This window comes from Peromyscus maniculatus, chromosome 8 (assembly GCF_049852395.1).
Source record: "Peromyscus maniculatus bairdii isolate BWxNUB_F1_BW_parent chromosome 8, HU_Pman_BW_mat_3.1, whole genome shotgun sequence".
In the NCBI taxonomy this organism is placed as follows: domain Eukaryota; kingdom Metazoa; phylum Chordata; class Mammalia; order Rodentia; family Cricetidae; genus Peromyscus; species Peromyscus maniculatus.
Window position 1 is genome coordinate 93,029,012 of NC_134859.1, and position 13,540 is coordinate 93,042,551.

The following is a 13,540-nucleotide window of genomic DNA, read 5'->3' on the forward strand; positions in this document are numbered from 1 at the left end:
GTGTGAATGTAAAGTTGTTTCTATAGATGCCATCTTGTAGTGAATATTGGCAATATTAGGTCTTTAGATTAAACTTATTACAACTAAGACATAAGGTTTTGTTTTCTTTAAATTATCACCCCTACTCATTGAAAGAATCAGGAATGTAGAGTTGAGCCTGTAAAAATACGTAAGCTGTGGACTTTAGAGTAGAGTTTGTAGCTCCCATTCTTTTGTGTTCATATGTGGCTTGGAACAGTGGGAGTTTTTTAAATAATTTTTTTTTTTGGTTTTTTTTTTGTTTGTTTGTTTGTTTGTTTGTTTGTTTGTTTTTTTGAGACAGGGTTTCTCTGTGTAGATTTGCGCCTTTCCTGGAACTCACTTGGTAGCCCAGGCTGGCCTCGAACTCACAGAGATCCGCCTGGCTCTGCCTCCCGAGTGCTGGGATTAAAGGCGTGCGCCACCACCGCCCGGCTAAATAATTTTTTTCATTGTTTTGTGCATTGGTGTTTTGCCTGCATGTATGTCTATGTGAGGGTGTCAGATTTTGAGGTTACAGACAGATGTGAACTGCCATGTGGGTGCTGGGAATTGAACCCTAGTCCTCTGGAAGAGCAGTCAATACTCTTTTAACTGCTGAGCCATCTCTCCAGCCCCGGAACAGTATTTCTTATCTTTAAAAACAAAATCCCTTCTTGATAACTATTAAGATCTCATAGAATTCTCGAAAAGAAAAGAAAAAAAAGATCTCAGAATATATACTCATCCATTATTTTGATAGAGCCCACTTACAATAATTAATAACTCATCTCACTATTTTGATAGAGCCCACTTAAAATAATTAATACACAGAAGAGTCACAGTAAGTCTCCTCCTTTTCCTTTCTTCCAGCTTTTACTACTATTCCTATACATTGGGAAATTATATTTCCTACCCTCTTGACCAGAAACAGTATCTCTAATCCTGTCACCTTACATACGTTTTCTATTATTCTGCAGGTCATTTGAGTTACAGAGTCTAGATCAACATAATGATCTTTACAGCTAAATTCATATACAGTCTAATTATTGGGTAATAGCTTGGTTGTTAAAAATATAAATAGGAGAGATCTCCAGAAACACAATCTTGTGTTTGGCTTTGTTTTTTGTTTGTTTTGGTTTGTTTGTTTGTTTGTTTTTAACAACATTTCATTGTGTAACTCAGGCTGCCCTCAAACTCATGATCCTCCTGCCTCAACCTCCCAAGTACTGGATTTACAGATGTGTGCCACCACACGTAGCTATGATCTCTATTCTTGATACTTATGCATAAGCAATATTGTCATGATAATCTGTTCTAACATGGTATCATGTATAATTGAAGAAGCAATTTTAAGTGTCTCGGTAGATAGAGCAGAAAAACCTTAATTTTTCAACTGTGCCAAAGAGCAGACAGAGTACTATGCTTATTCCAGATTTTATGCATAAGTCCAAATTTCAGTGTCTTCATGGATAGAGAGACCTGCAGTAACTTCCAAGATACTGCACTCTTCTTCAATGAAAAATTTCTAAAAATTATTTTCCTCATAAAATCATGTGTGCATTTTCATTGCTTCCATAGACATTTCTTGAGTTGTGTATGTCCTACACTGTTCTAATTAGGGAGGATTCAGTAATGACTAAAACATACAATGTCTCTGCTTTCATAACACTTTTTTAGGAAGGAATACAAACAAAAATAAATATAATTAAACATATTGTAATATTATGGGTAATGTCAAGTACTATGAAGAAAAATAAAATAATATAAAGAGATAGAAACGGTCGTTTCAGGTAGATGGAAGAAGCCCATCCAAGGAGCATTAGAAAGTGATGAAATCTGATCTACCTTTTTTAAAGATTTATCCCTCTGGTTGTGTAAATAATACATTATAGAGGATGGAGATTATAAGCAGAAATACAGGTGAATGTTGATGTCTTAAACTAGTGATAGTGGTGGAAACCATGTGAGATAGTCAGATTTGGAAAATATCTTGAAGAAGAATAAAAAGCAGTAGATCAGCCAGGTGTGATATAGTTCACGCCTGTGATGTCATCATTTTGAAAGTTGAGGCAAGATAATTCAAGGCCAGCATAGCTACATGGTAAAATAAAAATTAAAAAAATAGACTTGATAATATATTAAATGTGAATATGAGTAAGAAAACAAGAATGAATTCAGGGGGTTTAGTGAGTACATGAGCAAATGCTATATTCAGGAGCAAAGATCACAGATGCCTCCACGGGTTTAGTGTTAGGGTTAGTGACAACAACAGCAATTTGTTGACATGGGGAATGTCTTGTGATTGAGTATGAAATTTAATAATTTTTATTTAGTCACATTAAGTTTATCTGTGAAACAGCAAAGTATAAATTGCTGGGTACACCAAGATACAGGGTGAAAACTCAGGAGAATTGACTAACCTGGCAAAATAGATGATATTTAGAACTGTTTTAAAGCATGCGAAAGACTGAAGAAGGAAGGAAAATTAATAGAGACCTTAGCCTGAGGTGGGCTGGAAAATGAAAGAGATGCTAGCAAAAGAGACTGGGTAAAACTGATCAGTGTAATAAGAAAATGAAGACATGTCCTAAGAGCAGGCTGCTGAAAATAATTCCCAAAAATGCTGTGGGAAGGTGTAGTCAACTGTCACACACTGAGACTGTGAGAAAATGAAAACTGAAAGCTAATTACTGGATTTGACAAAGTTAAGATTATTGATAATCTTGGCAATAACCCCTTTTTAGTGAGGTGGTAAGGTTTCAGTAAAGCTAGAGTATAAGGAATAAAGAGAATGGAAAGAAACGTTCTTAAATTTGATCCTAAAGTATCCTTTACAAAGACTCATAAAAAGTCTCAGTATTAGGAAAAGCCATGTTCTTACTGTGTGCATAATTTGCTTTAATCTATGGATATCATGCTTAATACTGTTTTTCTCGTTGGCCACTCAGAAATGCAGACTTAATTCTGGACCTCATAGTCTATAAGAGAGTTAAGGAAAACTGAAGGTCTTTCTGTCTATCTCTCTCTATCTCTCTCTTTCTCTCTCTCCATCTATTTTAGGAAATTACCAAGTTGCTGCCTTTCCATAGGATTTTTTTGGATCGACTAGAAGAGAATGAAGCCATAGACCAAGACCTGCAGGCTTACATCCTGCACCGGATTCACAGCAGCTCAGAGATTCAGAATAACATCTCACTTAACGGCAAGATGGACAATACTACATTTGGCAAACTCAGTTCTCACCTCAAGACCCTCAGTCAAGGGTCTTATCTATACCTGAAACTAACATTTGACCTTATAGAGAAAGGCTACCTAGTGCTAAAGAGCTCTAGCTACAAAGTGGTTCCTGTCTCACTCTCTGAGGTTTATTTACTCCAGTGCAATATGAAGTTCCCAACTCAGTCTTCCTTTGACCGGGTGATGCCTCTCCTGAATGTGGCAGTGGCCTCTCTCCACCCACTTACTGATGAACATATCTTCCAGGCCATCAATGCTGGGAGCATTGAAGGCACACTAGAATGGGAAGACTTTCAGCAAAGAATGGAGAACCTCTCCATGTTCCTAATCAAGCGCAGAGACATGACTCGAATGTTTGTGCACCCCTCATTTCGAGAATGGCTGATCTGGAGAGAAGAAGGAGAGAAAACCAAATTTCTCTGTGATCCCAGGTAAGACATAGATTTGTGAGAAGTAATTCTGAGCCTGTTTTCAATGTATTGCATAGGGCATGGGTAGGAAAGCAGTGGGGATTGCTCTTCATTGAACACTTCTCACAGAGATTTTCCTCTTCTCCTCAAGGCCAGGCTGCCTTTAGTGAGTTTAGCAGTGTAGTGCCTATTCCTCACACTGTGACTCACCAAAGAGGCTAAAGCTTGTCACTGCTGGGCTTTTATTGCCCCTATGCCCCTGCTGTTCACCAGACCTTGTTCTGACAACTACGTTTGTGGGCATGCCTCTCAGCTTATTTCTTCATGCTGATTCATTAGAAAGCTAGTTCCGTATCTTGATGATGATATTAAGCTAGGCAGAAAAGAAATTATGATATTTTCTTAGAACAGGAAATAAGGAAGCATGCTTGCATGGAAAGAAGAGGAACTGTTGAGTTCTGTAGGAGCTAACATTTACATAATAATCCCAAACCTTAGACCTACATAAAAGCAGAAATAATTCCTTCCTCTTATAATATAATACCCAGACTAGTACAATTTCAAAGAAAGTGTTGAGAGTGTGCCTTTTCCTCCCTTGCCTTTGTAGTAACAGACACTTCAGGAGTGTCATAACTTAGTCCTGTGACTAGGTGAAGAACAACCCTTCTGCTATTAGCATTTTGATACACAGCTTTTTTTTTTTTTTTTTGGTTTTTCAAGACAGGGTTTCTCTGTGTAGCTTTGCGCCTTTCCTGGGACTCATTTGGTAGTCCAGGCTGGCCTCGAACTCACAGAGATCTGCCTGCCTCTGCCTCCCGAGTGCTGGGATTAAAGGCGTGCGCCACCACCGCCCGGCTGATGCACAGCTTTTTAAAGTAACCAAGTCTGGGTCTCTTGCATGTGTTGTATGATGTTCATGAAACTATTTTGCTTTAAGGTAACACCCAGCCTTATGTCTTCTAACCTTCAACAGATACCTGAGAGTGCAAAGAGAATCAACCATAGATGCATCATAGCTTTTTCTATTCACATATGCTGATGACAGAGTTTAATTTATAAATTAGTCACAATAAGAAGTGAAAAACAACAAAACAAAGTGGTATGGTATAATAAAGGTTACATGAATGTGGTCTCTCAAAATATCTTATTGTGCCTTTATATTTTCCACTTAAAAGAGACACTTAACAAGTTCACAGATCCTCTTTGGCATATCCAACTTGTCAATCAGCAATACTATACTTTGTTTGGCTTTAGGGACTTTTTGTTTTGTTTTGTTTTTGCAGACAGGGTTTCTCTGTGTAGTTTTGGTGCCTGTCCTGGATCTCGCTCTGTAGACCAGGCTGGTCTCGAACTCACAGAGATCCACCTGCCTCCGCCTCCCAATTGCTGGGATTAAAGGCATGTGCCACCACCGCCCAGCCCACATTATTAAATAAAATAAAGTTTACTTGAACACAGGCACCATGACATCCAGTGTGCTAAGAGGAGTACTAAGTGATTAGTTGGTGTACAATTGTACAACATGGATACACTAGACAAAGAAATGGCTAGGTCCCAGGCAGGACAACGTAGGGTAGTCTTAGATTCCATCACAGTACTCAGAAAGCACACAATTTAACTTATAAATTGCTTATTCATGTAATTTTTTTATTTAATATTTCTAGTTGATCATGGCTAACTAAAACCCTGGAAACTGAAATGGCAGATAAGAAAACTACTGTAAATCTGGTTTATATTGCTTCTGGCAGGGTTAAAAACTGTATAGTTAAAAAAATTAATATACACTTAATAAACACTTTGAGGCCAATTCTCAAACAATCTCTTGCTAACTGATCTATTTTCCTGTCCTGGAGTATATCAGATGTTTGAAAAGCAGGTAAGGTCCAAGGCAAACAGACTACCACTGAGTTAATAATATCTTTCTTACAAAGGACAGAATCCTCAGGGGCTCCCAAAGGAGAAAATGCGGTATTTATGAAGCATATTATAGCTATGTGGGCTTGCTCTCCAATATTGTTTATTAACTAAGAGCAACGACAGACGGTGCAGACACTCCAGCTTCAGGTGCTGGGTAGTCTCTTCTTGGGTGATTTACTGACACAGCTGCTAAATGGCCATCATAGTTTATTTAAGAGAGAACAGAGTATATTTGTAAACAGGTCCAGGAGTTATCAAAAACACCACCCTTAAATTTCATTCAGTTGGAATTCAAGCTGCTCCTCAGCATTGGACAGTTCCAGCCTTGTTACTTCCATGTTCATCTCATAGTTGAGATTTCCTAGGCCAACAAAGTGGAATTTAACTGGGAACTAAAGGGCAGATCCCATTCAGCCTTTCAGAGAAAATAGCTGCAACTGCTTTTCATTCAGTGTTTGTCTTTATGGCCTTCAGCTTCCATTTTTTGTACATTTTCTCCCTTCTGTTTTCCACATTCTCTTCAGTTCTGTCTAGAGTACCCAGTGTCCTCAGTAGGCCAGAGTAGACTGACTCAGTGCCTCTAACGACATTAGCTACACAGGGCCTAACATGTGCATGTCTAGAGAGTACTCTCAGGGACAACACAGCATTGTTTCTTCTAGCCCATTTTCTAGACTTTAAGCAGTTTTTCCACTGTGAACTTGTTGACCTTATTAGGGAATTAGACACAGGGAAAGTATTCTACTGATATCAAAAATTAGTTGATATTCTTCAAAAATAGCAGTAGACTACCTAAAGACATGTTTACTTCCTAAACAGAAAAGATCTGGAGTGATGTAAGGAGGAACAGATCCAGAGGTCAGTGCTACAGAGCTGATGTTGAACTTTTTCCAATTTAAATATCACGGTGCCTATTGTCCCAGAATCTGGGCAGAGAGTTGACATAATAGAGAGAAGTATTTAACATTTCATCAACATAATTTTGACAGAAAGAAATGGGTTAAAAACAGACTCTTTCTCTGGCTCAGTAATTGTGTTGGGGAGATTAAGCAATCTATTGCTGTAAATCATTTATATCATTAGAACTTTGTTTGTTCCAGGATCATACTATGTAGAGCAGGCTCCAATCCTCCAGCCTCAGCATCTCAAATGCTGCTAGCATTACAGGCATGCACTACCATGCCCAGTTTAAAACATTGTTCTGACATCAAAAGCTTTGGTGTTTTCTGTCTTTGTGAAAGTCCCTGGGAGCATTCACAGGCCTAGACCTTACAGCCTTATTCTGCTTCTGTTTCCCACTGTTCATCAATATCAGATCCTGAATTTAATTTGTCCTTTTTATTTCCTTGTGCATTGAGATATAGATTAACACACTAATCTAATAAACTAATCCCTGCTATTATGCTAATAGTAAGAAGGTGGAAAACTCATTTCAGGTGACTTGTGCGTTTTAAGTGAGGTGGCTGAGAAAAGTGGGCACTAGCATTTTCTATCTAACACATTAGTAACTCTCATAAGTAGAAATTTGAGGCTGAGAGGTAGCTGAGGGATACCAGCCTTGTGGTGCTATCTAATTACTGCTTAACATTTCAATACCACATTGGGCTCAGCCTGAATACATTTCCATACTTCTTTTCTGTTTCTTTTCCTCATTATCTCAATTTTCATGATACCAAGCCTCCCCTAAGAACAGCTCTCAGATTTAACATTTTGCTGGGGGAGAGGGCTATTTTGACACAGAAATTAGAAACGTTGGCTTATTTATTTTTATTTTGAAGAATTTGAATTAAACACAATAAACTTGTGAAACTCATACAGTTTATATAGAGCTGATACAACCTAACCTATGATATCATGATATAGAAGCTTAAATTAGTTTTGACCTGATTTCTTCAAACTAAGAATAGCAAATCTTTACAGCAAAGCACAAATCCTTTACTGTAATTCTATATTTAACTTGCTTCTTCATGGTCAGAGTTGATTGTTTATAATTAATGGGGTTTTGTTTGTTTGTTTCATATATGGGCATGAACTATATGTTCACTTAGTGAAGTATCTTTTGGGGACTTGGTGCTCTTAGAGCAACGTATCAGGTAAGCAGTTTGCCTAAGGTTTAAAAGAAAGAGGCAGGTAGAGGGAGGGGTCAGCACTTAAGAGCATTGCCTGCTCTTCCAGAGGAGCCAGGTTTAATTCCCAGCACCCACACGGCAGCTCATTACTGCTTATAACTCCAGTTTCAGGAGATCCAACCAACAGACATACATGCAGGCAGAAGACAAAAGCACATAAGATAAAAATAAATAAATAAATTATTTTCTTAAAGGAAGAAGAAAGCATCTACCTTAAAGTGAAAATTGTCTATACCAGAGCTCTGTCTAGCCAGTGTACAAAATGATGAATTATTGTTAGTGGATTTTGTTTGTTCTTCAAATTCCACACATGAACCTCCAAGTGGGATAACATTTAATCTTGCCCTCAGTGAAGCACAATGTTAGTGTTTCTGGTAGATATTGCAGTGTCTCACAGTAAGTCCGTAAGTGTGAAGTGGGTTCTGTTTCCTAGAAGTGTTTGTAGAGACCTTAGCAATCTGATGAAACATGGAAAGAAGACAGAGACTCCTGAAACTAAATCAGCCCTTAGGCATTCTCATGTACCAGACATTCTCCACTAATACCTAGCTATTTGTAAGTGACCCTACCACCTAGGAAGAATTGGCTCCTTGATGTCTTTTTCATTTTTAAGGCTTCTCTATCACCAAGGAGGAAATCATTATTCCAATGTCATGGTTTAGATTTAGTGTTTTCCAGGGAAACTTTGACCTTAATATTGCTAAGAATTTATCTAATTTAATCAATGAATACTTTTTTCTATTATCTAATTATCATCTAAAAATAAGTTTTAAACTGAAATGTAAAGTAATACTTTTCTGACCCAATGTCATGTTTTTGTGATATGATACAAATGAGAAAGTATATGAAAATCTAGTATGTCCTTCAGTCTTACAAGTTTGTTTTCATTCAGCATAAATCATTAGTCAAATAAGCAAAGTATTTCTGTCTTTTAAACAGTCTAACAGGAGGTTGGGGAGATAGCTAAATGGTAGAGTGCTTACCTAACATGTATAAGGCCCTAGATTCAATCCCCACCATCATAAGAAAGAAAGGAAGGAAGAAAAGTGAATCAGGTATTTAGTAGATGTGTTGATTCTTACCCGTAGTTCCAGCTTCAGGAGACTGAAGCAAAAGGATCAGAGTTAGAGGCCAGTCTGGGCTACACAGTGAGACCCAGAGTCTAAAAGTAGAAAAACTGTCTAACCATCAGAAGATGGGTATAACATTTATTTTTCCTTTTCCAAATCCAAAAGGAGGATTAAAGGCTGATGATAAGAATTTTAGGGCTGGAGAGATGGCTCAGAGGTTAAGAGCACTGGCTGCTCTTCCAGAGATCCTGAGTTCAATTCCCAGCAACCACATGGTGGCTCACAACCCTCAACAATGAGATCTGGTGCCCTCTTCTGGCCTGCAGGCATACATGCAGGCAGAACATTGTATACATAATAAATAAATCTTTTTTTTTTTAAAGAATTTTAAAAGCCCAGTTAAAACTGAAAACTACATGTACTGTTCTACTGTCATAAAAACCCATGAGAAATGTGCTAAGTCAATATATACAATGAAAGTTCTGCTTATGATGAGATGCAGAGAGCTTTGTTTTCTGACTTGATCAGCATAAATGTTCAGCCATTACTATTTGTGAAACTTTTATATAAAAGAGCCAGCAAACAACACCAAAAGGGGCTTGTATTTATTCTTTTAGAGAGTAACACTGCTTTGTCTTCTTAAATATGCATATGTAGCTTATTTTAAAGGTGGTTGTAGTCTGTATAGAAAATACTGGCTTAGAGGGGTCAAGGACACTACAAGAACGTAGCCCACAGAATCAACTAACCAAGGCTCATAGGGGCTCATAGAGACTAGAAGGACAATCAGAGATCCTGTATGGGTCAGACCTAGGTCCTCTGCATATGTTATGGTTGAGTAGCTTGCTGTTCTTGTGGGACTCCTAACAGCGGGAATGAGGGCTGTCTCTGACTCTTTTGCCTGTTTGGGAGATCCTTTTCCTCTTACTAGGTTGCCTTGTCAAGCCTTGATATGAGGGTATATGCCTAGTCTTATTGTAACTTGTTAGGCCATGTTCTGTTGATATTTCTGGGAAGCCTGCTCTTTTCTGAAGGGAATGTCTTAAAATAACTTTATCTAAAAATATTAAATAGGAAGGACATGGAGAGGTGATTAAGGGTCTTTTTTTTTTTAACTGAGTCGTATGTGTAGCCTGGGCTTCCCTTGAGCTCATAAGCTCCTGCCTTAATTTTCAAGTTCTGAAATTATAGGCATGTACCCATGTACCCAACAAAGGCATTTTTAATACTAAAAGTAGCATAAAGGGTTAAAGAAGAACTCAATTGGTTAAGTGCTTGCTATACAAGCTTGATGACCTGAGCTTGATTCCCTAGAACCCACATAAAAGAAAAGCCAAGTGTAATGACACACACTTGTAATCTCAGCACTGGGGAAGTGTAGATAGATGGATTCTTGGAGCTCACTGACCAGCTAGCCTGCCTTGTTCAGAGAACACCAAGTCCCACTGAGAGACCCTGTCTCAAAAAAAAAAAAAAATGACAGCTCCAGAGGAATTAAACCCAAAGTTGAACTTTTGCCTCCACATGCGTGTACATGTACACACACACATAAATGCACCCCCATGAATACTTATGCACCTACACAAACACAGATGCACATATATATACACACGTCTATACAAAAAAAGTAGCATTAAGAAGTAGAGGCTAATTTATCCTACTAATAAGCCTCTGAAATAACACTAATCGAATCAAAAGAATCCCAGAGGTTGTCAAACCAGGATTAATGGCACAGCAATCAGTAGGAGTTATTGCCAGCTTAGTGAGACTTGACAACACATTTTCTTTCTTGTGAGTAGAGCAATTCACTCCACCATCTCTAGAGACCTTCAAAAGCAGATAAAACTCCATGTTTAGTCAAAATCAACACTAATAGCTTTCTACCCTCTTAACTGTAAGAACCCACAGCTGTGAGATTTTCATTTACTGAAACCATCAGCATATCTAATTGATTCTAAGTCCCAAAATTGATTTGTAAGTACACATTTATTTTTGTCCCCACTGACCACACTCTGGTCTCCCACATGGATTCATCTTTCTTCTTGCCCTCCTCCAGTCTACTCACCAGCAACAAGAGAGGTTATTTTCAAACACAGTTCATACCACGACTCTTCTAGAAACCCTTCAGTGCCTTTTCTTACCATCAGAACAAACCAAAGCCCTGTGTGCATAAATAGCTTCTGCTTGCCTCTAAATTATACAATTTTATGCCACTTCTAGAAGTTTCTTTCTCACCTCTAGACCTTTGCACTAAATGATTTCCCTGTCTCATTACATCGTGAGACCTCCTATTGCCTCTTCAGACTAGCTTAGACGCCACCTCCTAAAAGAGACTTCTGTTTGTCACCTTACTAAGTCACTCCTGGATTCTGAGTCCTTAGTAACCTTTTTATTTCCTTTCTAACTGGTGTTAAAGTTTATTAACTTATTGGATGTTGATAATTATTTATTGTCTACTTTTCCTCTGGAATTTGAGTCACTTCAATGAGGTCAATAACTTTTCTATCTCATCTTTGCCTTCCTAATGACTAGTAGAGTGCCTGGCACACAGTAAACACACTGTAAATTTTTAGTGATAAATTAATAACTGAAAAAATTATAAGTACTACTAATTCTAACCCCATCACATAAAATATTTAGAACACTCTTCTCACAGCTCCATAGACAATATTTTTTTTTGCTCACTCTTTACCTCTTATCATGAGGTAAATTAAATGAAAACATGTATTCCAACATCCAGCAAGCATCAATAAACACTTATTAAATAATGTATTTGAGGTGCAGAGTTAAGTACTGCAGGGGATTCAAATGTAAGTAAGAAAGAAGTAAGGACTTACAGTTTAGTGGTTTTAATAGACTCATTCATAACTAGCTATAATTCAAAGCAAAGTGCAGTGCTAAACATAAAGAACTAAGGACATAGAAGGAGTGTGAGAAATTGACTACCTTTCTATGGCTACTGTTACTTCAAATTATGACCGTCCAGTAAAGTCATAGCTTTTCTGCCTCATGAAGCCTCACTACCTGCCTGAAGACCTCACTGGGTCAGAGATGTCCATTCTAGAGCAATGATACATTTGTAGAGCAGAAAAGCCCAGGAAGAGTTGAAATAATGTAGGAGAAAGCATCAAATCCCTGTGCAAATTGACTGTTCCCAAAATTGCTGTTCTAGTCATTTCTAATGGGCTTTATCTTTAGTAGACTTACTTCTAGTTCTAGTTCATCATGTTCCTACATATCTGCTTCAGATGTGAAACAGTAGCACAACAGGATTAGAAAACATTTTCAACTCAGCTTCCAAGAAAAAGTTGTGAAAAGGGATATGGCTCAAGTAAGAGAATATTTGGCCAGCATGGAGCCCTGGGTTGGATCTCCAGCACTGCATAAAATTGCTACACACCTGTAATGCCAGCACTTGAGAGGTCCAGATGTGAAGATCAAGAGTTCAAGCTTGACAGGCAGTGGTGGCACACGCCTTTAATCCCAGCACTTGGAAGGCAGAGGCAGGTGGATCTCTGTGAGTTCGAGGCCAGCCTGGGCTACAGAGCTAGATCCAGGACAGTCAAGGCTGTTACACAATGAAACCCTGTCTCAAAAAAAAAAAAAGTTTAAGTGCATTCTTGGCTAGGTAGCAAGTTTGAGCTAAGACTTTTTCTCGAAAGAAAGAATAGATACATACATATATACCCAAGTAGTACTATCTGATTAAGGTCAGTGGAAAGAATTATTGCACAGACACATGGATTATTTTTGCTGAGAAGGGATAGTAACTAGCAGACTTTTAAGGTAGCACAACTAAAGTTTAACTATAGACAGGGTTCTTAAGATGAAAAGTAAGAATCAAGTTATCAATCTGTCCTCAGCATTTGAGTTATATTTACATTCATTTCATAGTCTTCACCATGGCAGCAGAAATACCTGCAAGTTCAGTGCTGAACCAAGTAGTGAAAATTACCTGGAAATTTTTGTGTTGCTCTTCCTGATACCCTTCTGTTTAGTTTTATTTATTAGTAAGAATTTATGGAACTTCTACAGTAAAAGCTATGCCAGCCACTAGAGAAACTTAGATGAGTCAGACACCCTATGGTATAAAGCTGTTGCCTTCTAAAAAAGGGAAGTCAGACAAGTAACCAACAGTAAATCATAGTATAAATTGTCACAGGAACCTAGATAAAGAAGAAATGCTTTTTAGAAAAGGTAACATTCTAATTCTGCCTTGAAAAATGAATTGGATTCCACTGGAGAAATCAGGACTTTGTAAGCATAAAAGAAAATGTAGTAGCAGGACAGAAGTAGGGAGGAATGTGAAAATATGCTGTGCCTTTGGGAGATTGGGAGTAACTGTAATGAGAAAGTGAGATGCCTGGTCAGAAAAAAATGATAGATAGTATCACTAAGAAGAAAGCCTTGAGTGGCATCTTGACGACTTTACAGAGGGCCTTTAGCACTCTTTGTGAAGAAGAAAGTGATCCGTTAGCTCTGGTGATGTGAAAGACAGCTCTGACAAGTAGCATGTGGAAGGTAGGCTGAAGAAGGGGAGACTGCAGGTTGGGATCTAGTTAGGGGGGTTATGACAATTGTGTAGGGTGAGAAATGCTAAGACCTGTATCATGAGGATAGTGAATAGAGTATATGTGAGAGAGACATTTCAGAAATACTCCTAAGTGCTGGAGAGATGGCTCAGAGGTTAAGAGCACTGGCTGCTCTTCCAGAGGTCTTGGGTTCAATTCCCAGCAACCACATGGTGGCTCACAGCCATTTATAATGAGATCTGGTG

General features: G+C 38.2%; 1 protein-coding gene across 24 annotated transcripts in view; it reads left to right on the forward strand.

Annotated features, from left to right (window-relative positions):
* The window catches only part of Tanc2 (tetratricopeptide repeat, ankyrin repeat and coiled-coil containing 2), a 338,567-nt gene that overhangs the window by 266,972 nt on the left and 58,055 nt on the right, over nucleotides 1–13,540 (forward strand). For all 24 annotated transcript variants that reach the window (XM_076577705.1, XM_076577713.1, XM_076577710.1 and 21 more), the window contains one exon: nucleotides 3,061–3,668. In XM_076577705.1, coding sequence (XP_076433820.1) covers nucleotides 3,061–3,668 — 608 coding nt within the window. The remainder of the gene's footprint in view (nucleotides 1–3,060; nucleotides 3,669–13,540) is intronic.